Here is a 26,079-nt window from a genome sequence, read left to right as displayed (position 1 = left end):
CACCCCTCTTGTGCACCTCTGTCCAGTCACTACATGGGTGCCAGGCTGTCAGCAGAGTGACAGAATCCTCTTGCACCTTGCCAAAGACTCAGGCAGGCACCATGCCATGCGGGAGCCCTCCGATTGACTCCTGCTCAGGTTTGCTTGCTTCCTGGGCCTGGAGCGATGCAAAGAGCCATTGCAAGGCCCTTTAATCCTTAGCGTGCTGGTCATGCCAGTGCAGCATTGCATTCATCACACCACCCTGCTGCCTGGTGTCCAGGTTCCCCAAAGCTGGCCCGGTGCAGCTTGGCAGAATGAACTTCAGAAAGTCACCGTGACTCTTGGAGTGTCCCTCTTTGTCTGTTATGGGCAGATGCAGGGAGTGAGCTCAGTGCACAAAACTGGCAAATGCCTATTACTTTGTTAGGTGTCGCCGTCTGGGAGAATTAACCACATCAACAGGCTGATGCTTCCCTATCCTAGACAGCAGCGTTTCCCTAGGCAGGGAGAGGGGCCCCTCTGTGAAGGCCCAAATGACAGCTCTCTGCCACGCCACACATTCCTTGCTTTGGCTTCACCCTCATCAGCCCTTCTCAGCATTCGCTGTTGCTCTCCCGCCTTCCTGGGTGATGGTGCAAGCTGTCAGGATAGCACCACTCCGCACACTGGGCTAAGGTTTTCCATGACAGCTCCCTGGCCGCCCCTGAGGCCCCGCTCCCGCCTCACAGCTCTCACGCTGCAGTCAGGGACTCAACAGCCTGGCTGCCAAAATGTGACCAGTATGAACCAGCTCCTGGAGAAAAGGGGGGGTGGGGTGGGGGGGCTGGAAGCGTCTGGAGCTGTTGAACCCTCTAGCAAGAGACACCAGGCTACAGCCGGAGGTCAGGGAATAGCAGGCGCTTCAGTGTGAGGAAAGAAAAAAAGAAAGAAAGCATCCTGTCTAGGGAGCCTCTCTGCCAGCAGGGTAGCAGGAAACAATCCTGGATTTGTCCTCTTTAGGGAACGCCTATCTGAGGCACCGGGATGACGCCTCAGCCGCCAGTGAAGACGGGTTTCTATGTCTAGGCCCACTGAACAGCAATTACCTTATGAAAGGAGGCAGGACCTCCCCCCCACAATGCAAAAAGGACAAGGGCCGTGGCTGTGCAAGCGGCGTGGGGTGGATAGCGGCTAAGCCTACAGCAGCACCCGGGGGCAAAGCAGCAGCTGGGAATGTAGGAGGGGGAAGGCAGGTGCGTGAAATGAAGGGCAGGAAATTGTTTGTAGATTTTTTTTAAGTGGCATCTGGGTACTATGGTGATGGGGGCCATAAAAGCACTTAGGACCAAGGGGAATGGTAGGCCTGAGCCATTGCAGGCTGGGGGAGGCGTCACCCTAATTATCCCTTCCGATTCCTGGGGCTGTCACACAGCCCCACTGTTTCCTCGCGCTTATCCCGGTAATGGAGCCTGCTCGCACTGAATCAGGAAGCTGAGGTTGCAGAAAATGTGATTAGTGCAAAAGTAAATGGATCCTGCAGCAGCATTTTTGGATGGCCTCCTATAGGATCCACCCCAGTACAGTACGTCGCTCTTTTAGGATCCTTGCCAATTACGGTGAATCCCCCCTTTGAGGCCTATTAGCCTATAAGTGAAGGGGTGAATCCAAACCCAATCAGTTCCCAATGACTTTAGCAAACATCTCTCCATTAGGGCCAGGCTGGGATCACATGGTGGTTTTGCTGCACCCTCCATTCCCTCCAGGGCTGCAGGGAAAGCCGGTGAGCCAGAAACTACCAGTTAATGCATGGAAAACCTTGCCCCGGTACCGGAGGAAACTTGAAGCAAAATGGACTTATTGGACTCTAGAAGCAGCTGTTCCAGTCCCCAGCGCAGCCATTTCGCACGTTCCCTCCCGCGAGACCATGTGCTGTAAACGAATGGGTTCGTTTTGGTCAGTCAACCCCTCTCACATATACCCACCACGTCATACAGTCCTGGACGGGGAGGATGCCACCTTTCCTGGGTGTTTTCTGCTCTGCAGGGGTAACCTCTTATGTCACACTAAGCCCCTGGGAAAACAAACACAGACTCCCTTCCTGCGGAGACGGGTGCGATTTGATTTGGACGCTAAAGGCTGCAACATTGCAGAGTGGGAGCAGTCAGAGCTGCTCCAGAACTAGGCTTCCCCTCCCCGCCCACGCTGTGTTCCCTGAGAATTCTGTTTACTACCATATGAAATGTAATCAGTCAACAGCCTCACCCACCATCACTCTGCTGATACTTCTTGTTTTGCAGCAGCAGCCTCAGTAAATCAGCTCCGTCAGGCCTGTGTATACTTTTGTTTTCCCCCTTGTCAGCAACTGCTTATGTTCCCTGAGGCAGAGGATTCCATTGTTTTTGGGCCACAATGCAAGGACTTGGAAAAATCCCCAGCCCTGCCGCAGCTGCTGTTGTGAAAGGGGATCCCACAGGCACAGCTGAGTGAACAGAGGCTTCTAGTATCAGCCCACTCCAGGCTAGCTGCTGTGCTGGTGCTTTCGCATGAAGATGCCCAGATTTCAGAGATTTGCAGCTGTGAAGATTTTCCCTAGAGGGACAACACGAGCTTGTTCCCTTTGGCCAGTTCATAGCACCGGCCACAGAACTTCCCCAAAATAATTCCTAGAGCAGATCTTCTAGAAAAACACCCAATCTTGATTTAAAATGTGTCAGTGATTGACACAATTGTTCCACTGGTTAATTGCGCTCACTGTTGAAAATTTACACCTTATTTCCAGTCTGAATTTGTCTAGCTTCAACTTCCAGCCATGGCTCACATGATACATCTGCTAGATTGACTAATTTATTATTAAATATTTATTCCCCCCGTAGATACTTGTAGATTGTCATCCCTTAACCTTCTTTTTGTTAAGCTAAATAGATTGAGCTCCTTGAATCTCTCTCTGTAAGGTATGTTTTCTAATCCTTTAATTATTCCCGTCTGTGGATCTTCTCTGACCCTTCTCCAATTTATCAACATTCCTCTTGGACTGTGGGCACCAGAACTGGAGGCAGGATTCCAGCAATGGTCGCACTAGTGCCAAATATAGAAAAGTAAAATAACCTCTCTAGTCCTGCTCGCGAGTCCCCTATTTATGCATCCCAGCATCACATTAGCTCTTTTGGACACGCTATAAATGCGATCAAGTTGTGGTCACGTGTTCAGCTGAGTCTCTACCACAACCCTCAAGTCTTTTTTTCTAGGATAGTATCCCCCATCCTGTAAGTAGGGCCTATACATTCTTTGTTCCTTAGCCATACTCTCAAACATATTGTCAGGCCTGCCGACAGCAATTCCAGGCCCCAGGGCAGAACAGTTAATGGGCCCTCTAGAAAGGGACATGCCTGCCCGGCTGCCTTCGCCGCCACCAGTACCACTCCACGCATGCCTAGGAACCAGAGCCAGACTAACCTTTTGTGGGCCCGGTGCCAAACATATTTGTGGGCCCCCATGGGGACAATGGAGCATGGTGCAGGGAGGTCAGTCCAGAGGCTTGGTGTTTGGCAGCCTTTTCACAAAGGTTGTCAGCACTGGTTTGCTGATCAGTTTGGCAAACCAAGCTCCTCCGCTTTTACTACATAAATCCATGGCACACCCCTATCTTGAATACTGCATGCAGTTCTTGTCGCCCCCTCTCAAAAAAGATGTATTGGAGTTGGAAAAGGTACGGAGAAGGGCAACTAAAATGATTAGGGGTATGGAACAGCTTCTGAAATGAGGAGAGATTAAAAAGACAGGGACTTTTCAGCTTGGAAAAGAGACGACTAAAAGGGGATATGATAGAGGTCTGTAAAATCTTGACTGATGTGGAGAAAGTGAATAAAGAAGTGTTATTTACTACTTCTCATAACACAAGAACGAGAGGACACCCAATGACGTTAATAGGCAGCAGGTTTAAAACGAACAAAAGGAAGTACTTTTTCACACAATGCACAGTCAACCTGGGGAACTTTTTGCCACGGGATGTTATGAAGGCCAAAAATTTAATAGGGATCCAATAAGAACTAGATAAGTTAATGGAGAATTGGTCTGTCAACGGCTATTAGCCAGGATGGGCAGGGATGCGACACCATGCTCTGAGTTTCCCTAGCCTCTGTTCACCAGAAGCTGGGAGTATACGACAGGGGATGGATCACTCGATAGTTGCTCTGTTCTGTTCATTCCCTTTGAAGCACCTGGCACTGGCCACTGTCAGAAGCCAGGATACTGGGCTAGATGGACCATTGGTCTGACCAATATGGCTGTTCTTATGTAAAAAGTAATTATAATATAATAAAAATGTTTAGTACAGAAACTACCCAAGATGGCAACAATGTGAGATAACAACCTTGGCAAATAATACATTTTAAAATCTTGGCCTACTAGGAAATGTATATTTAAATCAGTTTCCCAGTCACAAATCTAGCAGTCTGGATAGGGTGACCAGATGTCCTGATTTTATATGGGCAGTCCTGATTTTTGGGTCTTTTTCTTATATAGGCTCCTATTACCTCCCACCCCAGTCCCGATTTTTCACATTTGCTGTCTGGGCACCCTAATTCTGGAGCAAAGTCACTAAAACATAGTCCAACAAACAAATGTTCCTTTAACGTGTTCCTCCCTTCTCCCTGCACGACACTGCACTGAGTTGTTATCCTTGGTCAATGGAGACCCAGAGTTCAGAGGTGCTTTTGCATGGGGTTGTGGGGAGAAGGCACCTTGCTCATTCCTCCAGTTGCTCGCTGCTTGTCATTCACCCTGGCCACTACTGTTCATCATGCCACCCACCGTTCACTCCACTGCTCCATTACCAATGGCCCTGTGCCGTCACCTTCTGCTGCCCCCTGCCACTGTGACCTCTGGGAGTTGGTCTCTTGAGATTCCACCAGTTCTCAGTGATTTTAGTTCTCAGTGGGGGAACCTCAATGCTAGGGGAGGGTGGGCAAATCTCTTCTGCAGACTGGTCCTGAAGACTTCCCTCCCCCGCAGCTCATCACTAGCGGTCAGGGGAGAGCTCATTCAAACCTTGCTTACAAATCATAATTTGAAATTATTAGGTTGACCAGCATTGCCAGAATGAATGCATCAGCGTTGTCAGAAAAATCAACAGCTGTGTGAGGAAGCTAGTCTTTGTCCATACTTTTCAAACCTACGCTTTTTCAGGTATAAGTATTTTATCATATACTGCCTATGCTTTCAAAATATATATTCATGTTTCAATTTCAATTCACATTTCCAACCAATGACTAAATTGGCTACACTGCATGTAACTAGTTGACCATGGGGCGGGATGCTGGGGAAATCTAATTTTGTATAAGCACTTCACCACAATGGGATCAGTTCAGACAAGGCTAGTGCCCTACCGTGACATGGCCTTTGGGGAAAATATTGTACATCCACCCTGAGATAGAGAGGAGAGAACAAGTAGTTCCTGCTGTGCACTATTGGTTTAGGTGGCACAGGAAGACACGTTGGGATTCGATGCGACTCTCAGAAGCCACTAACAAGCATTCCAGCCGAAGTTAGAGAGAGAGGCACTTAGCGAGCATTGAGTATATTGATCAAAGTCTCCATAGCTCCCATGTGAAGATAGGTAAAATAACATATATTGAGTAAAAGCAATTAATCTGCACCCACAATCAAAGTAAAAGGACAGGTGGTGCAGGATCTGTTGTCCTTACACTTGGAGAGAATGTATGTTGAAGTTCAGTTTGTGGAGCAAACAAAGGATTGGGACAAATAACCACCTTCTTGGATTGCTAAAAACGATGTCACCATGGAGGCAATGCCAACTATGGCTCCACTATACAGTAATATGTTGTCCTCTGATGGCCAATGGGCTACAGAAGTTATAAGCCAGGGATCGGCAACCTTTGGCCTGCGGCCCAGCCTGCCAGCAGCTTTCCCTGGTGGGCCATGGGCCGAACATTGTCGATCCCTGCTATAAGCCATAGGACAGCCTACCCCAGCTAATAGCATGTATCTGAGTGTAACAGTAGAAGTCTGTGTTTCTGGAGTTGAAGGTGCTGAGGTAATGGTAATGGTACTTACCCGCCTCGTAAAGAGCCGAGATCTATGGACAAAAAGCTGTATCAGAGTCAAATATCATTACACCCATCTTCCAGTTGGGGAAGTTGAGGCATACAGAGGGAAATGCAACTTACTTTCAGTTACACAGCTACTGATTGGCTGAGCTAGGAACAGAATCCGACTCTCCTGCCTCCCTGTCCACCATAGCTCGATTCTGTTCCTCATGACCAGCATGGCCGCAGAATTGTTACAAAGACACATACAGCTTTATGGCCCTGCTTGTATTCTTCAGGGATACAACCAGACCTATTTTCAGTGCTGATGATCCCTGAAGGGCAGGGTAGACACGGGAACACAGCAATTGCTAGACTGGATCAGGCCGGGGTCCATCTCATCCCATATCCTGTCTCTGATAGTGGCCAGCACCAGATGCTACAGAGGAAAGTGCAAGAAACCTTGAAGTGGGCAGATGTGGGATAATCTGCGACCCACATGATGTCTCATCCCAATCAAGACAATTCCTTTTTCTCCAAAAAATTTAAACTTTAGAGAGGGGGAAATAAATGGTCACATATTTTAAACATCCTCAAACATACGTGTAGGGATTCTTAAGTTAAAGCTGGGAATATCTATTACTGGTAAGGTCAATTCTCTTTCCTCCCCATTCATTCTCCTTCATCGCAATAAATCCCGTCAATAAAAGGAAAACTACAGGGATGGCAGTAAATCGGACACAGTGCCTGCTCAGACTTAAAATCAAATTTATTTAGAGGAAAAAAAAATGTCTTTACAAGAGGTTGCTGCTGCTAACTAGAAAGGAAGATAAATAAAAGCTAAATGTTACAAAACCTGATGGTTTCTGGCAAATTACAGAAAAAACAAAGAATTTTACAGTCAATAACCTGCTCACTTTTTACATAATTACAAATTAACATACAGCAATTATTGTTTTACCCTCTTTTTTTAAATTTTATTTTTGCAACATTTTAACTTTTTTATTTTTATTTATTTTACAGATTCAACATGAAAGAATGCAAAGCATAAAAAAACCCCAAGAACTGGATGCAGAGGTACAGAGTGTTACTGTAATGCACATCCTCAACAGTCTGTGGATTGCTCTAGTGCATTCCATGTTAGTACAAAATAAACACGAGGCTAAACTTTAACCATAGGCAAACTGAACTGGACATAGATGTTCGGAGTCAGTGTTTATTATCAATAAAGAATAGAGTTAAAATACGTAAGAGAGTGAATGTGATCAATATTTATAGACTTTTAAAAATACATCCAAAGCTTACTGCTGTACGCAAAGCAGCGAACTACATCCTTTTTTCCCTCCAGGCAACGGAAGCAGAATATTTTAGAGCAGAACTTCAACGTCAGTGAAGTGCATGCGCAGGGAAAAGGGAATGAGGCCCTAAAAGGTATATTGATAGTGGTCTTCCGATTCCTCAAGAGCATGAGAGGCCCAAGACGACACCAGTTCAGCTTGCCTATCTTTAAAACGTAGCTAGATCATTGGAGAGAGAACTCATCATGGATCGCTGCCCCTTCTGACAACTGAAATAAGAATTACGAGGACTTGGGGATGATTTATTTCATAGGTTAATTTAAATTATTTTAAGTTTACAAACCTGGCCAGCAGGCAGAATAGTTTCCAGAGTTCTGGTTAACAAGGAATGTTATGGTAAGTTTAAAGGGGCAATCAAATCCTTTGTTGCCACCTCTGACCAGTCTTCCCTTGCCCAGCTATCCCAGACAACTCCCATGAGATTTGGCACCCACTACGCTCTCTCTAGCCTGATGTCTTCGAGGCTCTCTGGCATAGTGGACTGGATCAGTGAAAGCTTCAGCTTTAGGAACCTAAAGAAGGTGTGAAGATTACCCGACTCTACAAATACCCGTCAAAGAAAATATAAATCAGACCAATCTAAATTTAGACCTGTGGTCAGACTTCAAGAGCTATCGGTAGTGAAAAGCTCCAGCTATCTCAACTGAAAGCAAGTGCTCCCATCCCAGAGACATAGCCTATGAGGTTCACGGAGGTACTGTATAGTAAAGAGCTTAGCAAATGGAAATAGCCTCATTGCACTTCACTCATTGGCTGCACTCCTTACTCTTGGGTTTCTTTCTTTCCATCTCCTCTTTCGCTAGTAAGACCCCAATGGAAGTGTTGCCCTTTACCCAGCATTCTCCAACCTTGCCGGGGAGGTGATACCGATGCCAATGCCATGTCTCTGCTTTACCCGGGGGGAAGCCAATCCCTCCTGCCCCTGCCTCAACCCTCTGGCAGCATTGCTGCTCTTGATTTTCCTCCAGCGTCATGTCTTCCAAGCTGGGGAGCTGGGCTAGGTTTCCGAAGGGATTAACCGAAAGGCTGAGTAACAGATGGATCCCACAAGGAAAGAGAGGGCTCTCAGCTCACTACATTTAGAAGGGGACAGTGGGAAAATTCATACATTCTGAACTTTGGGCTAAAAAAAAGTGACATGGAAAGCTTCTTCCCCACCACGGCTCCTACTTCTCTTCAAAGCCTAAATTATGCAGACTTCACACTTCAATATTTTGTAACTTCTAACCTCCTTCCCAGACTGTATTAGGGATGGGGAGGGGAAGGAATTCGCCTGATTGTCTCAATATAACCAAAAATCAGCAAAGGAAGTGACAAGACAGATTCCATTTAAAGCGCTTTATGGCATCGAACACCACAGAAAATTATATTGAGATGATCACTTCATTTAAAGGATGTTGACATCAAATCCCAGGCAATCCCTTTGATTCTAGGGACCGTATGCTACAGCTGCAGTCTGATCACAGATTGCTGGTGTGGCCAGAAGTTCCTTAATACTGACCACCTGATATATTTTATGCTGAAATTGCATCCTTCACTATGCTATTCTCTGAAGCTCCTCCTGCTGTGGAGTAACAGCTACCATGCCAAGCCTTGCCACAAGCCTAAGGGAGATCTGATGCTCCCATTAATGACAAACTAGCAAAGGGAGCTCAAACTGCAGCTTCTTGCAAATGACTCTTTTCCCTGCACCAGTAAGGAATTCATGCAGCCACTTGTGAACTTTGCTGTCCTGTGCAGCAACAGCGCAACACATAGCAGGTGACTTTTGAGAGGACCCAGGCCTTAGAAGCCCAGTGGGATGTCAGGCTCGCGCTAAGAAATAAAGTGCACTCAACAAACAAGAGTTAGATGCCAAGCATGGAAGTGGAACAACATAATTCATTAATGAAGGCCAGGAAAGGAAAAAAAACCCAAAACATCGGTGCTGCTAAAACTGACCCACTTAACACTACATCTGGGTAATGCTGGATAATCTGCAGGGATCAGAGTGGGAATCCATCTCCATGGACCAGTTCCAACTTTTCAAGGAAAACTTGAGCAAAACGGATAAAAAAAACCAACCTTCAGTTCCCTAAAAATGACAAGATGGAGGAAAGAGGAGGGCGGGACTACAGACTTTAATCGAATATGATCAAATCACGCAGCAATTTGTATCCTCCAATGACAAAGGATTTCTGTTCACGACAATACAAACACAAATAACTTTAACAACATGGGCAGCCAGCCGCTTGGTGAAATCCAGACTGAGCTTATACAGTGCACTGAATGCCATTCTATTTACAATAGGACTAGAGAGAGAAACAATTCAGCCCCACGGCCCCTGGGGGAGGCGCCTCTATTTAGGTGTGCTGTTTTGTAAGTTCAAGAAGTGCTGGCTCTAGGGAGAGGAGATGTATCACTGGGGCAGACGAATGCACTCACACAGGCAAACGCTTCTACAAACTAAACGGGATCCTTCAAAAATACCAGCCAGCCAAGTTCTGTGTACAAATTGGTAACCATGCCATACACGGGACTGGGTTCCCAAATTTCCTTTTAGCACATTCACTTTCACAAGCAGGTGAATATTACGGCAGAGGTTCTTTAAATTAGCTATGGCTGTTGCTTTTTCCTATTTCTAAAAATCCCACTCCAGCCTTAGGGCATGAACCAATGCCCGCTGAAGCCAATGGAAAGACACCCGCTGATTTCCAGCGGCAGCGAATCAGGCCCTTCCACCAAGCACAATATTTGGGTTCTTACCTTGCCTCAAAGAGGTATGGGAATATATAACACAAACCTGTTTAAACAAGAAATCGGAGGGCCAGCAAGGTTCCAGACAAAAACCACTGCCTCTCTTCCCAAATTTTTATCTGGCCTGGAGATACTTTGCCTTGAAAGTAACTCTCCAGCCAGAATCACTTGTACCTAACCACTCTTCAGGCAGGACACGGGCTGCTATGCAGCACTGAACACACCTTGGTTTTGTACTGTGCAATGACAAAATAAAACCATTGGGTTGACTGAGCTCATCTTTAAAAAAACAAAAGAAAAATAAAAAAATAAAACAAAATAAACTTTTTTCTAAACCGGACCTCTTTCAAATAAACAGAAAGATAAATATTTTTGCAAGCCCAGCTTGCAATTAAGAACAAGCACCAAATAATATTTAAAAAAAAACAAAACAAAAATATAACCTCAGAAAACATCTTACTTCTTTTTTTTTTGTTTTGTTTTTTGAGTACGAATTGTTCAGAGAGCTTCAAAAGCAAGCAGGCTATTCAGGAGTCCACTGACCGAGACAGACCAATCTAGGCACCCTTGTTGCGGTTGCTAATTATTAAAAAGGCTAGCACTGAATTCTGAAATCTACTGCATGTAACTAGCTTGTGAGGAGATATAAAGCAAATAAGAATCAAAACATAGTGCAAATTTTTTTTTAAAAAGGAGAATCTGTGGGGAAAGAAATGACCACAACAGCTTCAAACTGCTCAAGGGATCCAAGCGGCTAGAGTCTCATGACATTTACAAATCTGCTTAGGCAAATCTCCTGAGGTGTGTGGAGATAACAATGAATTTACAAACAATTCAACTTTGTGCATGTATCTCCCTTGGTCTTCACACATTACCACCATACTTAGCATTTGTATAACACCTTGCATCATGAATGCATTGGGGGCACATCTGCTAATTCTCACAGGGAATGATTATGATCCCTATTTTGCAGATGGAGAAACTGAGGCAAAGAGCTGCTAGGAGACTTGCACATAGTGAGTCAGTGGTGGTACTGGGAGCAGGACTCTGGAGCTCCTGACCTGTAATACAACGTTCAGCCCATTAGGACACATTGTCTCCCCAGTAAGTGTATGTAAGCACACAGTACTGTACATGCATAAATACTGGGCTTTCTGTTCCTTCCGGTTCATCTGCTCACACAAGTTATTCCCCTCTCAGGTTACAACCTCTGCCATCTCGTCTGAGCGCTCTGGAAGTTGCTTTGGGTTAGAAATGAGCTATACGAGCAGACGGAACCTGGAGAAACAGAAGCCCAGTGATCATACAGATGGCATCACTAAGAGACGCCAGGGGAAGAAAATCACAGGCAGTAGGTTAAAAAAAGTGATTCCCGAATGGAAGGTTCTCATGGGGTTTTATGATGGGACAGTGAATTTGTAACAAAACAGTGTTGATCCCAAATGACATCTTGCTTGAGAAACAATCTGACAAAGAAAGCCTTGCTCAGGAAGAGGGAATAGACTGTAACTCACACACGTTAAAAAGCAGTTGTCACTTGAACACGGTCTGTTCTGGCTTCCTGGGATTACTTCACAAGTACAGCATCCTTTTTGGATTGTGTTCTTAACACATCCAAAGACATTCTGTTTGGTGCTGGAAACGGATTACATTTTAATTCCTCTGCCCCAAAGAAATCCTTTGGGAGTAACTTTCGATTGTATTTTTTTTACACTGTTGCTGCTGCCTAGTGTTTGGTACCTTTCTGAAATGTCGCATGTAACATACAATGTGCTTGGAAGGGGCATGACGGCCAATATACACTCTGAGCATTAAGGCTAAGATATTTAATATCTACATGCGCCCTGAAAGTCATCAGGTATCCTTGGGCCGAGCTAAGCTAACCCAGCTTGTCTGTACAGACTGTAAGTATATCCCAGTGGATACATAGACACATACATATATATATATATATGCCAGTGTGTACGCACCATTTTCAGCGTCCTGGACTTTTGCTAAATGCTTGGTTTTGGTTGTATTCCCCAGAAAAGGAGAATTTGGAGGCACAGACCCCTTGGGCCATAGTCTTTCATCCTTTAGCAGTAAGAAGAGACTGGAAACATCTATTCCTACTTTCAACCAAGATTTGCACCCGAAGTGGGTGCTGTTTGCAGTGTGGTCAGCCTCTGCAGCCAGAATTCATAAACAAACTGCAGGACAGAGCCCCTTTCCCACCATGTGCAACCTTTACAAATGTTTTATTTTAACACATAGAGAGCTGGTGGGGTGCAGGAGCCAGGAGCGCGCTGCAAAATGTGGGAGGGGAGGTTTCCGCTGTACAAAGGCTGAGAATGATTGATGTGTAGAGGGAGAGCTGCTCATGCTTTGGCCCCATCAGATGCATGTACAGCGCCTAACACAGTACAGTGGAGAGGGAGGCTCATCCCTGCAGAATTAGGAGCAGACATTCAGCAGAAGATCTCCTCGCCATCTGGTGGTGCTTCTGATGAATGAGCATCTGGGAAAGGAAAGTGAGCCATGAATCACCACCAGAAGGAACAGGCAAGGAAAGGGTCTATGTTAAAACAAACACTGCCTACCACCCACTGTCCCATTCCCAAGTACATGACAACCTTTCTGGGTGGCTGATATTTAAAATACACCTTTTAGTTGCTAGACCCACCAGTCCCATGATTGTGTGCCTGGCGTGCAGCAAAATTCCTGTAATCTACTAGCAGCCTCTCATCCCTGAGGTGCTGGGTTCCAATTTGCCCTGGGTCACAAGTATGCTAGGTTTGAGGCTCACAAGCTAGTCTCTGGCTAATATCAATCCACGTGTGGAAATGACTGTATCACTTTACACTGGCAGGTCAGGAGTGATTTGCATAAGCTCAGAGGGGGAGGAGAGGCAACTGGACTAGCAAGGGGTGCTACAGGTCAGGAATGAGGTGCCCTGACAGAAAAGGGGGGAAGGGACTCGAACGGCAGGGGGCATTGCAAGAGAAGATTTCATGGACATAGGCACAGGTTTCAAAAGTTTTCCTAAGACCCGGCCCTGGCTCCAGGCAGTGTTTATCAGCACCTCCCCTGCATAAACATGGATATTGCACAAAAGTAGAAGAAAAATATAAGGAGAGCCCAAGCTATGAAGCCATTTGGGTTAGGTTGGGAGAAAGGAGGGAGAAGGGAGCATTGAGCGCCCCCAGGCCATCTGCTGACAGGATGCAACCCATCAGGCTGGGCGTCAGCATCACTCCCATGGCTGCAGAAAAGGTGCTCCCGTATTGAAGCCCTGGAGAGCAGCAACAATGCCATATAGAAGAGAGCAGGGGGGGAAGAAAAATAATAAAAATCAAAGAACGTCATCATGTCTGTTCTCTGCACGCATGGGACAACATCTCTCCCTCCCAAACGCGCAGAATCACCTTCTGCTGGAAAACCTGCTCACAACCTCTGTTTTTCTCCACCCCTCTCTTAGTTATAACCCATCCCTTTGGGCTCCATGGCTCCCTGAGATTAAACAGCCACAGAGAGCGGCAAGCTCGCTAACCCCTAAAGATCTCCTCGGGCCGCATCTGACACTCACCAGCAGGTTGAGAGCGGTGTCCTTTGCCCTTTTTCTTCTTGTCCTTCTTGTCCTTTGGCTTGGATAAACCGAAGAGCCGGGTGGACTGCTGCACCTCGGCTGCCTTGTTCGTCTGGTTCGTTGCGCTAAGCAAGTGGAAAGTGCCTTTTTCTTTGTGTGTCCTTGAGAGACTGTTCCTTTTGGGTGACACAGACAGTCCTGCATCAAAGTGCCCCTGTTTGGGAAGGGAAGAACCGTGCTGCTTGGAGTCCTCAGTGGTGGGCTGGGAGGGGATCCTCACCATTTTATCATGGGGGTTTGAAACCTGCGAAGAGGAGAACAGAAGTGTTTTACTGGCAGAAGCAGGCACGGCTCAAAAATCATGGGGAGGGCAATATTACCAGGACCGCTGCCAGGGCCGGCCTGTTGCCCTGCATGCCACCTATAATCACCACCCAAAAGTCATCTCCCAGTCAAACGGACATTTTCTCCTAACAAAAGCCCAACACCCAGCGGCAGCCCTCTCTGTCCAAGGGGGAAGAGACAAAGATTTTAAAGATGAACCCTTCCATTCCTTTTCAGATACAGATGGTGGCACAACCACCTATGGACAAGTCCTCTTTAAAAATCTAGGAAACCCAGGCTCCTTCCCCCTCCCAGATGCAGATGGTGGTAGAAGCCATGGGAGATTCCTAGGGAAGAGAATGTTGTAGGATGTACTGATGCATGACAACAAATGGAATCTTCCTAAGTATAAAAGACAAGGCAAAATATTGTACTGCTTTTCTAATGTGTCCTCCAGCAACATAACTGAACCCAATGTATGTTAAAGGGGGGGTGGGGAGTTAAGACATGAATTCCTATCCCTACATGCTCCATCAAAAGTCCCTATTAATAGCTTTGACATGTTGTGGATGATGCGTGCCTCCAAGAAGTTGCTTTCTTTTGATGACCCTGGCATCTTACTGGTCTTCAGCAGTGTTTTCTCTCAGGTGTTCCTATAGCACCCCTGGCCAGATTATCTGAGCTTCCTGCAAGTAAGTTAGATCTACGTAACAATGCATACAACTTCTGTGCAGAACGTGGCATGTTTATCTGCTCTCAAATAGATCACAATTCATAGGGCCTTGTTCAGTATTCAAAATTGCATGAAGAAATGTCAGCCCCTGGGCTGCTCAGGAAACTGGGGGTAGCAAGTATTCCTCCAATTACCTGCTATTCAGAATTTACTGTTGGAGATAAATGATTGGTCTATTAAGTCACATGGTGCTGTTTCCACTCCCTGAGCACATGACACCACTTCTGCTTCAGCCCAAAACAAATTACATTTTGTTATGGAATTAATTCTGTGTCTTAATTAAAGATCTTCTCCAGGCCTGAAATCAGATTTCTGCACATAATATGAACTAGGCAATCTTTCCCTCCTCCAGACCCCTTCGGACGATTTAGTTCCCTTCTTTGCAGCAGAACTAACTACAACTTCAAACAGAAAATAAACCCCAGCTCACTAACAAGTGTGCGCGGTCCCTGCATGGAGCCGCAACCCTGCACAGCTCTATCTGCTCTGTTCCCACCCTCGCTTGCTCTGATGTGTCTATATGCTAGACTGTGAGTCTTGAGAGCAGGGAGACAGCCAGCTAGCTGTTTGTTAGGCACCATGTTTCCCCCAGGAATTGAAATTAGAGGGAGTGTTAGAATTTCGGGGGGGGGGGGGGGGAGGGGGGGGGAAGAGGGTGTTGGAAAATGACTAAATTGGTAACATTGCATAAATAATTGACCACCGGGGAGGGGGGGGGTATAGGGAAACCACACTTTTGGGTGCTAGTTCACATATATAAATACTAAGGCCTAGCAATGTAGTCACAAGGCTTATATTGGGGGAGCTGATCAGCACCAAACTTGTCACCACCAAGCTGCTTCTGTGAATGCTGAGGGGTGTGGTCAGCCCAACAGTTTGTCCCAGACTAATGGACTGACTGCATATGGAACCAATCTGTGCTTGTCTGTACGTTCCTCACAGGTGAACAAAAACGGTGTGAAAACGCCAAAGTGAAATGCCCCAGTGATTTCCCCCTCAGCATCCCTGTATATGCTCTTCCCTGCCATTTGCTATCAGACCAGTGAGGAACGTCTCAAAACAAGCTGGCCAAACACAGATTCATTCACAGATGAGCCCCACTAGAAAGACAAAAGAGACACTATAATTTCACATACCCAGCAGGACCTGCTAGGAATCTTGATTCCACAACGCTCTGAGGAACGTCTTTTGCCAGATGTCTCACCCTGCAACCTTCTGAGACATAACAGGCAAAACATAGCCCCAAACATCAGGTGCAAAAAGAGATGCCACTGGTAGAAATCAGGCCCCACATATCAGCGTCACAGCTTCTAGGTTTCACATCTAGTCTGACCTCCTGCATCACACGCCCCACAGAACCTCCCCTGGTAATTCCAGTACTAAGCCCATCAATTGTGACTCAACTAGTTCATCTCTTTTAGGAGACATCTTGTCACCCCAGCCACATGCCCTGCCTGAGAACTCAACTGGGAGCAGAGTGATTACCTGTCTGAGGTCAGGCTCCATCTGCACTGGGGGTAATCGCTCCACATCTCTCTTGAGCTGCTCCTTCTCCCTGTCCAGTTGTTTCTGTGCTGCTCGCAGCCGCTCCAGATCCAGCTGGTAGGCTTCTTTCCTCAGCTTCAGCTCTTCCCTCTCCCTTTCCAGATCCTGGTGCCCCTTCTGTGCCTGTTCCTCTCGCTGGGCCAACCGCACCTCCCGCTCTGTCAGCTCCTTCTCCCGGGCCTCCCACTCCTTCTCTCTCCTCCGCTTCTCCTCCTGGTGCTGGGCCTGCTGCTTCTGCAAGTTGGCCAGCTCCTGGCGCTGCTTCTCCAGGCTCCGCTGTTTCTCCTGCTCGATCAAGGAGTTTGGCCGGGAGGAGCTCCGTGTCAGCGCTCTCTCACTGAGAACCAGCTTCTGATCCTCAATGTAAGTATCCTGCTGCAACACTATTCCCTGAGGGGAGAGGCAAGGACAAAGTCAGTGTTGTGCCTCTCCTCACCGAATACACAGACGTGCAGTAACTCTAAGATAATGAGGCACCTTGTAATTGTAGTACAGGGGGTGGGGTGGAGGAGGGTTAATTAATCATTGTTAACCTAGAGCAATGTTTCCCAAACTTGGGACGCCACTTGTGTACTATGTTTACGACTAACCTACCTGCAAAGAGCTGAGCAGGTTGTGGAGGTACGTAATGCTTTGGAGAACATGCTGCAAGGAAACAAAAGCACAGGAGTGTTGCTGTTATACTTCACCTTACTGTCTGACCACAGGCAAAGCCCTTGTCTTTTACATTACAACTCTACCAACGAGTAGGGCTCTGTGTTTGTCATGGAGGTCGTGGAAGTCACTGACTCCATCACTTCCTGTGACTTCTGCAGTGGCCAGTATGGCTGACCCCAGGGCCACCCAAGCAGCTGGCCCCGTGCCCAGTGGCTCAGGCAGCCCTGGGGACAGCCACACCAGCGGCTGCTGGAGCAACTCTGCAGCCAGCTGCTGCTGGAGTGGCCCCAGGGCCAGCCACTGCTCTGGCCCCAGGGACCGCCCAAGCAGCGGCAGATGCGGCTGCCCAGGGGACCACCTGAGCGGCGCTCCCGGGGCATCCGGAGCAGCTGCTGGCCCCTGGGGTTCTCCCCACCTGGCAGCGGGCCCCACAGGACTCTCTCCAACCTCCCGGCAGCTGGTCTTTTCCAAAGACTTAATCAGGGATATTTCTGGTATAAGTCATGGACAGGTCACGGGCGGTGATTTTTTGTTTCTTGCCGATGACTTGTCCATGAGTTTTACAAAAAATACCCCTGGTTAAATCCTAGCCTTAGCAATGAGGCTTCCAAAGCCATGCCATTTTATTTAAAACCACAGACATCCTTCCACTTCCCCTGACTCCTCCCATGCTCTCTTCCCTGTACTTACTTATCCCAAACACACGTACTGGTCACAGGTATCTATTTAGCCATCCATTTCTCTCGGGCATCTCAGAGACATCGAAGATAATCTCACCCTGGCCTTCCTCAGCGATCAGTGCAGCGACCAGTCATTGAAAGAACCTGACCGTGGCATCTGGCGTGCACATACTCTCACAACAAGCTGCGTGAATCATGCACAGAACGATGGGATTGTTGATACCTCACAGGAATTTGCAGGTTGTTTCTTTAAACCAGGGATCGGCAACCTTTGGCAGGCGGCCCATCAGGGAAATCCGCTGGCGGGCTGGGCCGGTTTCTTTACCTGCAGCATCCGCAGGTTCGGCCGATCGCAGCTCCCACTGGTCACGGTTTGCCGTCCCAGGCCAATGGGGGCTGCGGGAAGCGGTGTGGCCCGAGGGATGTGCTGGCGACTCTTCCCGCAGCCCGCATTGGCCTGGGATGGCGAACCGCAGCCAGTGGGAGCTGTGATTGCCCAAACCTGCGGACGCCGCAGGTAAACAAACCATCTTGTCTTGTCAGGGGTTTCCCTGCTGGGCCGCGGGCCAAAGGTTGCCGATCCCTGGTTTAAACTATTTCCTGCTGTATCAACAGGTTGAAGAGCTAATGATGCTAGGGGAATGACACTGGGAGGGAAAGGAACTGGAATGAGCTGACCATATTTTCAAATTTGCAGAGAAACAACTGTTGGGGTAAAAATCATAAAATGGCCCAGAATGTGTGCCTGTCATGTCTGTGCACAAATGCAAACCCCTGCATTTATGGTGCAGGGAGACTCTGCAAAATAACGGGCACACAAATGCTGCATGATTATTATTGGAGGCCCTTTGAAAATACAGTCCTTAAAGGCAAGTGCTCCAGTATCATATACTGGTATGGTGCCAACAGAATGTGATGCTCTGGGTGACTTCCCGTATCTCAAAACACTGGCTAAGTGCTTCTTTCAATCCTGCTGAACATACTGTAATGACTCGTTTAATACAAAAATTCAATTGACAAAAACTGCAGTATTTCCAATACTTGTGTAATAAATGTTATTAAGGGAACCTTTGCTCACTGTGATACTTAGCTGCCATTAGAGTTAATTGGGAGTTACCGAAGCGTATCAAAGGGAGAATAGAAACCTAATTGCCCCAACTCACTGCACCTGCATCATACAATTATACTCATTCTATCCGCAGATGCATGGTAAATAGAGTCACGTGCTTTCTAATTGTAATTAAACCTTGATGTCTATAATCAACGTGTATCCTACGGCTGGCAATTAGATGCCAGTCAGCAAATCCTTAGTCTGAGCCTAAATGCACACATAACACAGTGTCTTGTTACACTTTAGTCTCACCTACTGAAACACTTGGTACCTAAACTGAAGGGGAAAAAAACCCACACAGTTAAGCCAGGGAGATTGTTCTCACCTCGTTGTTTCTTTTCAACACGATCAAATTAGCATTTCCCCCCTGTAAAAAGAACACATAGATTTAATAAAAAGGCAAATGAGAAATCACAGGAAGAATCTTTCTAAGTAGGATTAATCATAGACACACACTCCTGTTTTCCTTTTTGGAAGGGCAGAACTCATGTAGTTTGTAGTAAGTGAAAAATCATAAAATCAAATGTTAATTAGCAATCATTTTGTAGTGATTTGATAAATTCATCCACAGCGAGAATGGGTGTGAGGTTATGTTTGGCCTTGGTATTTCAACAACGATGCATAATTAGACATGTTTTACTTGATTTGCAGACAGATGGCAGATAACCAGTGCCACGGAAGAGTCTATTACCCAGTAAAATTGTTTTAAAGAGGAAATTTTAGTTAGCGTAAAATTGGTTTTGAGCATGTGCCCCATTTTTTTCCCCCAGTGGGGTGAGTTTTAACTTGATCTAGTATGTCCGGAAATATATGCTTTTTGATTTAAAAAGAAGTTACAATTAAAGTGTTAAAAGTGTCAAAGGCCCATGGATGACGTTTGACACACACACACAACAATAGTACCTTCTTCAAAATGCTGTCTGATTCTGTTCTCCGGAGATCCTGAGCATCATCACCTTCATCTTTCTCTCCACCTAAAAGAAACACATCAGGTTGGCACAGGTCATTGATTTTTTCAAACCCCAGATAAAATCCTCAGTCATTAGCAATTGCAAAATGGGAAAAAAGGACTTGAAAAGTGGATGCATGCCACTGAGCCATGCTCTTCACATATGTATGTTTGCTTCCTATTTGTACCAATAAATATCAACCATTGATGACAGAGAGTGGAGAAGGACATAGGCTAGAGACCAGCTTTGGTTTCAAATAACATGCTGAAAATTTAGCAAGCTGACTTCAGGGTCATCTGTTAGAAATCTCTCAATTCCATAAACTGTTTCCATTTCACTAGCACATTTGGTCTGGTCTCCAAGACAAGTTGTTTTAAAACATGTAGTGTGAGTGACAACTATCAAGTCAGATCTTACTACATCAAGCTATGTTTCAATGCTTCCCATGCAAACTGGACTTGGAGGACTCAGACACTAGTAGTGCAGTATACGTGTGCAAAGTATACTATGCTAGTATATGCTAGTAGCTCACCCACAGCCTTGCACATTAGAACCCTGGAATTTTGATCAGGACACTCGATTTATCCACTGGGATCTTTGATTTCCAGCTGGACAGCTCACAAGAGTGCTTCCAACTGAGACATACCACGTGAAAAGACCCACCTGTGCCCATGGCACCCTTCTAGTAGTTTTCTTCCATTGATTTCAAGGTGCTTTACCAACATGGTATAAGCATCCAACCCTGCTTTGAACAGTCTACAGCACACCACATGCAGCCCAACCGTAGCCCCTTCCTGGAGTCTGGCTTTACTAGTAACTCAAACAAACAATAACCAACCCTAAACCGCAGCCTATGCTATCTATCCCAGCAATCCTTTCATTCCTTTGGAGTGTCCTAGAACCTGCCACTCTCCTCTATGTAGATGGGTAAAGGATCATTTACTACTATTTTACAGATAGGGAAATAAGGTTATGAGGCTTGCCCAAGCTCACACAGGGAGTGAGTGGCAGAGCTGGGAATAGAACCCAGGTTTCCTGACACCCAGACATGCGCCTTATCCAGTAGACCCTACAGTCTCCTCCCAAAGCCTCTTCAAGATCTCTCACTATCTGATTCACGTGAGCATATCTCTGCAGAAGCCCAGGCAAGGTAAAGGGTGGGCTAAGCAGTGAAATCTCAGCAGTCCAGCCAGAGGCTGTCCAAAGTATTGCTGCACTAAAAAGCAAGAAAGTGCAATCTAAACAAAATCCCTAAGGTTCACTGAGCCAATGCATTTTCCATTGGTAGGACAGGACGTGCTGGGAACGTTGTGGCCTTCCAATGGCTAAGAAACTCTTACATATGGCACACAGCAGATTGTTTGGTGCTTAAGCTTACCCTGTAGTGCAGAAACAGCAAGGCTGAAAAGGGGGTGGAGGAGCCTGGTGCTGACACAGCGATGCTAGCATAGCACAGCTTACCACAGTTGGAGTGGGAGGGTAGGAGAGAGCACAATAGGGCTGAGTTCTGGGGGCTATAGAAATCTCTGGAGCCTGCTGTAGACAAACAGCGAGTTGGGAAGCAGTGAACTGTGCTGCCAAACTAAATACTCATTCGTTCGGCTGTGGGAGACTAAATTCACCGCGGGGTTGACATGCTCGATTGTGTTTGGTTCACGTGTGTGTTGAGAGCGCAGGGAGGGAGAAGGAAAGGTGGTGTTAGACCGCAGCTAGGACCTCAGTTTGCTCTCAGGCTGGGAGGTGCTAGCCCACTGGAGAGGAAGGAAGAGGGCTGCAGATATAGAAGCACTGAAGCGGAAGTGAAAGAAACAAATACATAAGTAAGGCAAAAGCGTACAAGTACTTTGTGTGTAAAGAAGGGAAGATGGTTTGAGAGGAAAGCACAGGACTAGAAGTCAGGAGAGCTGGCATCTATTCCCTGCTCAGTCACAGACCTTCAGGAACCTGGGACAAAGTCATTCCACAATTATATGCTGCACCTTCCCCATCTGTCAAATGGGTACAGGGATATTTACCAATCTCACGGGGAGGGTTGGGAAGCTAAATTCATTTAGATATATAAGTACTTTGAGTTCCTTGTCAGGTAGCTGCCAACCAGGTATAAGGTATTATTAATACACACATGCATGCATGCACAATGCACAGAAATACTTACACTTGGATGCATTCATCTGATGACTGTCAAATCCTCCAAAAGTTTCTGCTCTTCTTGGAAGGGAGATGGGGCCAACTCCCCCTTCTTGCTCAGAGTTTGGCAGCAGGTCAGCAGCCCCAAGTGCACTCCCTAGACTCCTACTGATCAAGCTTTGCAAATATTCAACTGAAAGGATAAAAAGCCACAGGAAAAAAAGGTCCATTAAAAAACATCCTCAGTATTTACTGACTAGTGTGTTTTTAATTCTGGCTTAGAGGTGTCAGGTCAGTAAAATGCACACACTTGTTTGTATAAAGATGTAATGGATTTATAGAAGACCATGATGCAATAAGAGAGGTGCAGGTGCTCCACCTGCAAAAATATAATGGTACGTCAGGCCATAACTCCAACACACTGAGTCTTACATGTGCTTCCCATCACCCTCTGCCCCCTTGGCAAATGTTCTTGGTACATTCTTGCACAAAGGCAGGATTTCTAACTTCAGCCTGCTGTGTAATTTACCAAGGGAAAGTGGGGCTACATCTACTTGTGGATTTTCCAAAAGACTCAAGTGCCTCTTGTGGATACCAGACCCATAAACTCTTGCTGGGGTATGGAAATCTGGTTAGCCTAGCCGTCATATTCCATTATGTGGCAGGAGGGGAGTGTAACCAAAGATAGCATGGCCCTGGTTTCAAACAAAGGACCAGATCCGGGGGTGTAACTGAGTTGCACAGAACACAGAGCAGTGTGTGGTGGGCAACGGGATGAAAGTTCATTTTTGCACTGCCCTGACACAGCTCAAACTCTGTGCACGGCTGGCTCCCCCTGTGCTGGATTAGCAGCATGAAGACTCCCAGGTACCTCTACTGCTTTCTTCTCACCGATCATCATCATCATCCCCTTCCTTTCCTGAATTGGTGAGCCTTGTCCGTCTCACATGCTTTACTCTCTGAGGATGGGACTGTCTTTACTTATGTTCAATATTATTATTACTGTTTATTCATTATCCGAGAAGGGTCATTCTCCTGAAGGTGGCATTTGAGCACTCATGAATTCAACACCACATGGCTGTTTTGGACACTGTAATTAATGGGACCATTTGGTTTGCTTACCCTCGTTTATTGCACTTTTCATAATGGTCTCCCCTTTTTGTGCCTCCTCTGTACTGGACCTGAACAGCACTCTGGAGACCGAGCCATCCTCTTGCATGCTACAGTCAGTGATATCCCGGAAAATCTTCTTCTTTTCCTCCAGCAGCGCTAGGATCTGCTGATCTTTCTGCTGAAGCTGTTCTGTGGGTGAACAGGGGAACAGAAATTTAAAACAGAAAAACAATGCTACCCTAAGGAAACCGAATAATCCCTGTGACATGGGCCCCATCATGTGGTAAATCAAAGAACAGCAGGAATTGTGTGCTGCTTACAATCTGAATGGCTACATTTAGGCCTTTCAGTGTTGTCACAGCCATGTTGGTCCCAGGATACTGGAGTGTATATAGAGTCTATAAGCAGGCTTGGCAGACATTGATTTTTTTTTGATTTTTTTTTTTAATAATTTTGATGGATAATATCAATATTTATTTTTAAGCTTTTCCCCCCCAATTTTCATCTATTTAAATGTATACCGTTGCAGGAAATTAGGGCTTTTCCCATTTTTATTGATTTAAATTTTCACTGTTGCAGGAAGTTACTGGGCGGCAGAGGGGAGGTGTCAGACAATAGGGAGTGTCAGAGAATTATTTAATGATGGTAGATGATGAGATTAAAAAAGTTGGCGCTTTATAACCATTAAAACACAAATTGTCAACATCACATGTCGAAAATATACAAAGTAAATATCTTCAAATCAAACTAAGTTCTCAAGCAACACTTTTCTTACTTCAGCTATCTGCAGATTTAGATTTTTATTGATGGACAATTTTTTCGGCGTGTATACAGTGAAATTGACATTTACTAACATTTACCAATAAAAAATTAATCCTTCCAAGCCTAGGTATATGCTCTCACAAGGAGCAGTCCCCCATGGAGTCAAACTTTGTTTCTCCAAATGAAGTTGGGAGACATGAAACTAACGCAGATCGATGAGGTGTCACTCTCACAGATGCATTTGAGAGACGTTGGAGGTCATAACCTCATTTCACACCATCTAGGTTTAGACACAGTGTGACCATAGTTACTCTAAGCAGCAAATACCAGAGTCAATCACCAGTAAAAAAATAACAAATTCTAAACTGTTTTGGGCTAATGCCCACAATGAAACAGTTCAGAACCCCCAGAGAGCTGGGGTTCTCAGCAGTATTGCATTCCTAGTACGCAGGCTGCTCAATGCTCAGTTTTCAATATAAACTCATACACACAATGGTGCAAACATTGCAGGATAACAGTCCTAGAGGATCACTGCACTTCCCAGGGGATTGTATTCACTTGGCTTTAGACCTTTTTTACATCTCAGAACTGAGGGGAGGCTACTTGAGGGTGAAAACATAGGTAGGCACTAGGCACAGTCCTCCTCTTTGTGGTACCAGGGCACTATGCTGTGCACTCGTTTCTTTGGCCTCACTTCTACTCGTAGGCAGGAGTAACTTGCCAGCCATGCCGCGGTACCTGCATTCATCCAGGATTGGGCACTCTTGTGCTCTCTGCCCTGCTTGTTGGCTTTTTTACTTTGCATTTAAATACACACCCCTGCACCTGTGCTGCAACTACAGCCAGCAAACAGAATTTCTGCAGCTATGTTGACCATTTGGTGTCTCAGAAGTAAAGTCAGCACAGCAGAGCTCTGTCCCAGAAGGCACCTGCTTCAAAACGACACATCTCATCCTGGGGACAGTATTTATCTGTTAGCAGGAAACAGCTATCCTGTGACAATGCTCCCACCTTAGCTTTTACAGTGCAGTGAAGTAACTGCGCTAGCGATACTTGCAAAGCCACATATTATCTGCCTGACCAATGATGCAGCAGAGGAAACAGTACTGAATCGGTATATTTCTTCACTCTTTACTCCTCCTTCCACAACCAAAACACCCTGCATGTTGGGTCAATCCCTCTAGTGAGGAGGGCTCTGTAGCTCCAAGCCCTGGCCAGTGGGTATTACAACAGCAGCTCTCTCAGCTGCTTGTACATCTAGGGGCTGAGAGACGGGGACCTGAACCCTAATCCTTTCCCAAATATCTTGCCACTCCTAGACCATGCTGGCCTAAGCCACAAAATTCATTTTCTTCACAGCTGAAAGCCACTGGCACCTGAAAAGAACGAGAACTATTGACTAATAGAGGCAAAAGAGAAGCAGAGTACCTGACATATCAACTATCTGCCTGTGCCTCACATGTGCTGCATCAGAGTTATAAGAGCCTTTTCTGAAGGCACCAGTGGAGGCCATCACCCCATGGAAAGTCATCTCCCTGTTCGGAAGGACACGTCGTCGTTTCACTTCGGCTGCAGTTCTGTTTTAGTCCCAATGAGGAGGGGAGAACTCATTCTGTCAACTTTCAAGCCCAACTGAAAACTGGGGGTTCTAGATTTGGACCAGAATTTGAAACTTTGGAGATTCAGAGCTTTCCACGGTACTGGCCCCTGGCAGCCTTACAACCCACAACAGACTGACTTTCACACAAGGATTTTAATTGTTTGCAAAGTGCAGGTTTCTATCTTCCCTGAAAAACCATGGTTAAAATCAGGAATGGAAAAGTTTCACAAAACTCAACATTAGGTTTGCAAAACTTCACCCAACGATTCTCTGAGCCCCAGCAGCCTTACCTTTTAATTCTCTGGCTTTGGTGTCCAACACTCTCTTTTCCAGTTCAGATTCACTAGGGATTCCTTCATCTTCGTCTTTGTCCCTGCATGAGAGATACACCTCAATTACTACCACAACAAAGCATGTAAGAAACATCTAAACCACACAAATAGCGTGTTAACTTACATGGTGTTAATTGTGTCCTGAATTATTTGTATCCAGCTATTGCGTTCCTCCTTGGAGCTGGCATGGACTTCTACCATCTCTGGATCTTTCACTACGGTGGTAATTAGGAATAAACCCTTTTCCTCATGGGCCACTTCTCGTACAATCAGTTTCTTCAGAGAGATTACAGTGGATCTCTGGTCCTTCAGATGAGAAAAGATTGGTGAGAAGACAGACAAAAAGCACCAGAGCTTTAGGCTGGCAAAAACTTCTCAAAAGCTCCTAATATCTGCACTCACACCTCCTTCCTACTTGTGAGCACCTTTAGCAACTACAGGCCAAAAGAAGTGCTAGCCTCACCCAACATGTATATTCTGA

The 26,079-nt window shown here is 46.1% G+C and overlaps 1 protein-coding gene across 14 annotated transcripts in view; it reads right to left on the bottom strand.

The window, feature by feature from the left end:
• Window positions 1–6,776: 6,776 nt before the first annotated feature.
• Window positions 6,777–26,079, bottom strand: part of AKAP13 (A-kinase anchoring protein 13) — a 337,762-nt gene continuing 318,459 nt past the window's right edge. For 13 of the 14 annotated variants that reach the window (XM_039490381.1, XM_039490379.1, XM_039490382.1 and 10 more), the window contains 10 exons: window positions 25,723–25,904; window positions 25,557–25,639; window positions 22,914–23,093; window positions 21,820–21,984; window positions 19,618–19,688; window positions 19,040–19,081; window positions 16,861–16,911; window positions 16,207–16,656; window positions 13,665–13,968; window positions 6,777–12,596 (listed from right to left, as the gene is read on the bottom strand). In XM_039490381.1, the coding sequence (XP_039346315.1) occupies window positions 12,547–12,596; window positions 13,665–13,968; window positions 16,207–16,656; window positions 16,861–16,911; window positions 19,040–19,081; window positions 19,618–19,688; window positions 21,820–21,984; window positions 22,914–23,093; window positions 25,557–25,639; window positions 25,723–25,904 (1,578 nt within the window). In that variant the 3' untranslated portion in view covers window positions 6,777–12,546. The remainder of the gene's footprint in view (window positions 12,597–13,664; window positions 13,969–16,206; window positions 16,657–16,860; window positions 16,912–19,039; window positions 19,082–19,617; window positions 19,689–21,819; window positions 21,985–22,913; window positions 23,094–25,556; window positions 25,640–25,722; window positions 25,905–26,079) is intronic. The other variant, XM_039490394.1, reaches the window with a different exon arrangement.

Source organism: Mauremys reevesii, linkage group 10 (assembly GCF_016161935.1).
Source record: "Mauremys reevesii isolate NIE-2019 linkage group 10, ASM1616193v1, whole genome shotgun sequence".
Lineage (NCBI taxonomy): Eukaryota > Metazoa > Chordata > Testudines > Geoemydidae > Mauremys > Mauremys reevesii.
Note: the sequence above shows the minus strand (reverse complement) of the source record. Positions and strands in the feature narration are given on the sequence as shown.